The sequence below is a fragment of the Morone saxatilis genome, unplaced genomic scaffold (assembly GCF_004916995.1).
Source record: "Morone saxatilis isolate NCDOM2014 unplaced genomic scaffold, NCSU_SB_2.0 Contig10, whole genome shotgun sequence".
Lineage (NCBI taxonomy): Eukaryota > Metazoa > Chordata > Actinopteri > Moronidae > Morone > Morone saxatilis.
In genome coordinates this window covers 14,615,131-14,617,801 of record NW_023339652.1, presented here as the reverse complement: position 1 = coordinate 14,617,801, position 2,671 = coordinate 14,615,131, and the positions used below count along the sequence as shown (strand labels likewise).

The following is a 2,671-nucleotide window of genomic DNA, read 5'->3' as shown; positions in this document are numbered from 1 at the left end:
ATTATTATTATTACCATTATTAATATTATGTTGAAAGAAAAAGAAAAACTTTGGAATCATGACAGGTCCATTTTAACTACTGCATACTGCCCACAGATGTCCTATTTGTAAAAAACCCACTGCAGTCGCATTGATATTTCTGTTTGGGGTATTTGGACAAAAACAGGATGGAATATGGATTGCAATTTTAGTTTTTGTCCAGGCCCCAATAAATGAAATGGTAGAAAGAAACACATATAGGCTTATTCAGTTTGTAGCGCGGATTATTTCTGAACCAACTATTAGACGGTTCGATCATTTCCTGCACAAAGAGCCATTTTCTGATTATTTGATTGTGATTGTGCGCTGCATGGAAAGCCAAATATACAGTCAATCTCTTCCTGTAAGCCTGATGCAACAAACTGTTGCACCGTGGAGGCTCTCACTTACCAGAAATGTAATTTGATGCTAGTTATAAAGAAAACCGACAGCATTTAGTTTGCACACTTTCAAATAGATAAAAAAAAACTTCTATTAGTTTTTAGTAAGAACATTTGAACCCACAGATAGGTTTCCATCAAATAAATGAATATTTCCATAGATTAAAACTATATAGATTTGTCAATGTTTTTAGTAATTAAATTGGAATGACACATCCCATCTTTAGAGCAGTTAAAGGAAATTCCTTGGGAAGTAAACAACGGCTTATAAACAAAAATATTTCCTGGTTCTGGATAACAATGCCATGAGTACTTTCTCAGAACGTAGTCTATATTTTCAGTGTGATTTACATCAAACTACATTGTCCTTTCCAGGAAACAGAATACTTAAAATCATGAACTTGTGTTGGTTTTCTGTTAGAAAATACTAATTGGACTCTACGTACAACATTCACTAAACATTGACATGCAGCTCCAAAGCAGGATGAATGATGGAAGAGGATCTCTGCTTTGCTACCACTGCAGATGTTGCAAACACACCTTGTCACCAAAAAAAAAAAGATTGATTATAAAGTATCTACAATCCGATCTAATATTGATTGTAGAGAATAAAAGACAATAAAGATTCAAAATGTGATGTTATACAACCAAACCTTTTCTGTCTCAGTCTCAAATTTAAGCACATTAAAAGTCTCAAACTATTACATCCTCACTGTTTGTTTTGACACATAGCAGTAATAGTTATGATACAAATCCCCCACAGGAAATACACCATAGTACTATTCACAAAGCACAAAACATTAAGAAGAAAAAAAAAGAATTGCAGGGGAAGATCTGGGCTGTGATGGAAGACGATGGCTGTAAGTCAGTACAGCGTTTGCACCTTGTGAAATCACAAGCTCAAAGGTTGGTTTGCTGTGTGACTGTTTTCTTGACCCATTGCAGGGGGGACTTTTTCTGTTTTTAGTAAAAAGCACTTTGGTAATGTTAGGTAAAGGAGTCACTACGTAAGCCAATGTGTGTCTACAGCACATGGATGTCTGAGAAATGCGGCTGCTGGCAAGATGCTCAAAATCGCTGGTGAACCGTGAGGATTCAGTACATTTCTTAAGAGTTAAGTGGAACAGTTTCAGAAAAGAATATTGCCGTAGACATCTGCAAACAGTTTGGAAGCTGTGAGTCAATTCAAATAATTCAAATTAATTTAATTTTGTAAATAAAAGTATATAAAAAAACTAATCGATGTGACCTAATAATAAGTAGTTTCACTGGCTGAACAAACAGAACGCAGAATAACGACTATACACCAAGCAGTATGGGTTAGATTATAATTATTTACTATAATTATTTACCTCTAGAAAGGCCAAGCTGCCATCAGCTGACTGCTGATCTCAACCCTCGGGGGCATTCACATTTCATTACTGATGATTTTCAATTCTTTTTCAGCTTTAAACACCCCAAATTACAGCATCAAGATGCCTCGTAATGTCTCAGTCCTCTTACATAATCGCTGCATTGCTGTTATGTAGTGTGGATGTGAGAAAAGACTGGCATGAACAGCAAAGAGGAAACGGCCCAAGACCATCAAGTAAAAATTGAGTAAATTTGAATGGGATTTGGTTTGATTCTGCACCTGCACTGACATCCATCTCTTAAAATCTCCAGTATGTGAATATGTCAGCTTTTAAATGTTCTTCTAGTCAACGTCCTACTGGCCTTTCTAGTGATAAAGTCCTGATAAGTGCGAGGAAAGCGGGTTGCACTAGGTGTTAAACTTCACAAACAGGGAGAAGGAAAGCGAAGGAACAGGAAGCTGAGGCTCTAAAGAGGACGGAGACTCCATAACAGATTAACCAGTCAGGATTTTTTTTTTTTCGAACCTGACAACTGACAGGAAAAGGAAGCTTGTGGGGAGGCCTTTAGTCGGAGAAGAGGCTGGCAAAGGACTGTCGGAGGCTGCGGATGGTCTCAGCTTTGGCCTCGTCGTCGGTCACGGTTCCTCGCAACGTCTCCGTGAAGGTGTTGGTCAGCGACTGGGATTTGCTGCGCAGTAAAGAGAACAGTATTGAGAACAGTGACAATATGTTCTTTTTCAGGGGCTGAGTGAGGGGACATTTTACTAGTAAATAGTAAGTAAGTAAATTTAATTTATAAAGCACATTTAAACACAGTATAAACTGACCAAAGTGCTGTACAGTGGATGACTAAAAAAGGCAAATAATACAGAAAAACACATTGGTAAATAACTAAAA

At 37.3% G+C, this 2,671-nt stretch overlaps 1 protein-coding gene across 1 annotated transcript in view; it reads right to left on the bottom strand.

Annotated features, from left to right (window-relative positions):
* Window positions 1-58: 58 nt before the first annotated feature.
* Window positions 59-2,671, bottom strand: part of LOC118337460 (synapsin-3-like) — a 99,126-nt gene continuing 96,513 nt past the window's right edge. The window contains exon 13 of the mRNA XM_035674512.1: window positions 59-2,462. Within this exon, the coding sequence (XP_035530405.1) occupies window positions 2,339-2,462 (124 nt within the window). The 3' untranslated portion in view covers window positions 59-2,338. The remainder of the gene's footprint in view (window positions 2,463-2,671) is intronic.